Source organism: Morone saxatilis, unplaced genomic scaffold (assembly GCF_004916995.1).
Source record: "Morone saxatilis isolate NCDOM2014 unplaced genomic scaffold, NCSU_SB_2.0 Contig21, whole genome shotgun sequence".
Lineage (NCBI taxonomy): Eukaryota > Metazoa > Chordata > Actinopteri > Moronidae > Morone > Morone saxatilis.
This window is the reverse complement of record NW_023339774.1, coordinates 13,075,852-13,077,257: the sequence shown is the minus strand read 5'-3', so window position 1 is coordinate 13,077,257 and position 1,406 is coordinate 13,075,852. Positions and strand designations below refer to the sequence as shown.

Below are 1,406 nucleotides of genomic sequence, written 5' to 3'. Positions count from 1 at the left end.
ACACACACACACAACACAGTTCACCACCCTGGCAAGACTACTCATTGACTCAGCCGGTCTTCCTGTTAATCTACAAGCCTCCATCTCTTCCTCTCTTTCTCTTCCCCCCGTCATCGCCCTCCCTCCACTTTCTTTTTACCTGCCGGGCTCATTTGGCGCCATTTGCTTTTTATGTTCTACCTAATTCTTCATTCAAATTGTAGGTAGAAAAACAAAACAAAGGTAAAACCTTACCTGCTACCATGCCTGTGATGGCAGAGGAGGAGTATCCTGACTGGGCAGGGGAGGGGATGTGAGGTGGGTAGCCTGGCAGGGTGGAGCTTACCATGTCACGCCCTAAAAACACACACCAAAGCACACACCTTTAACATCAAGATGGAAGTTTTAACTATTTTGTTTGTTACAGCTATAAAGATGTTCTGGTTTAAGGTGTGTTTTTGCCGTAGAGAAAATACACTGAATTACTGGATCATCAGAACATGCATATAAAACAATTTTAAAAAACAGTTAAGACATTTTTTAAAGAAAAAATGCCAGCAATGCATTGGTTTCAGCTAAGTGGATGGGAGTATTTGCCTTGTATGATGGTAAACTGAGTTCAAGTAAGAATTTACATAGTTACCAAACTATGAATCAAATACACAGCAGTTTAATAAATAAATAATAAACTAATAATAAACTTGTTAGTTGCAGCCTTACACATATTTCCCCCTGCCAGAAGTTGCACAGCACAAATGTAAGCGTGAACATGAACGAGATGGGTGCCTGCATTACCTGAGATGATAGACTGACTGCTGAACTGCCCATACACTGGTGCATGATGGGAGAATGAGTTGAAGGCGTTTGGGTAATGGTTGGAGTTGCTGCAGCTGCTGCTGACTGAAACGGGCTTCTGCAGCGCCTGCAGCTCCACAAATGCCAGGTTGGACGCTGCCATGTTTGGGGAGGGGCTTGTGCTGGTCACTTCTGGGGACATTTCCTGTTTTAGACAGAGCGGCAGGGACTGTAGGGGCTCTGAGGTGGTGACAGCCAGTGGGCAGGTGGGCAGGTGAGAAAATCAAAACAAATGGTGAACATGACGAGTGGAACTACAAACTCAGAATGAGTGAAATGTCAAAAACAAACAGAGAATGAGCACACGGTGCACCGCGGTGTGTGGTAACAGTCAGCACGCGGGTCAAAGGGCAACATCTAACATTAAGAGTCTCACCAGTCACCATGGTGTAGCTCTGGTGCGCTGCCAGGTTGCGTCCAATGGCGGAGCTGGATGTTGAGAGGCTGGTCTTGGCCTCGTCTAGGCTGCCATTGATGAGGGACAGCGGGTACAAAGTCTGGTGATGATGAACAGGGATTAGCTATTGGTGTAAAGTGTGTATGAGAAGGAGCAAATATGCATGTGTTAAAAT

General features: G+C 45.6%; 1 protein-coding gene across 2 annotated transcripts in view; it reads right to left on the bottom strand.

Moving 5' to 3' along the window:
* Window positions 1-1,406, bottom strand: part of pax8 (paired box 8) — a gene marked incomplete in the record, with an annotated part of 10,909 nt that overhangs the window by 1,690 nt on the left and 7,813 nt on the right. For both annotated transcript variants that reach the window (XM_035667426.1, XM_035667427.1), the window contains 3 exon segments: window positions 235-336; window positions 775-1,014; window positions 1,211-1,331. In XM_035667426.1, the coding sequence (XP_035523319.1) occupies window positions 235-336; window positions 775-1,014; window positions 1,211-1,331 (463 nt within the window).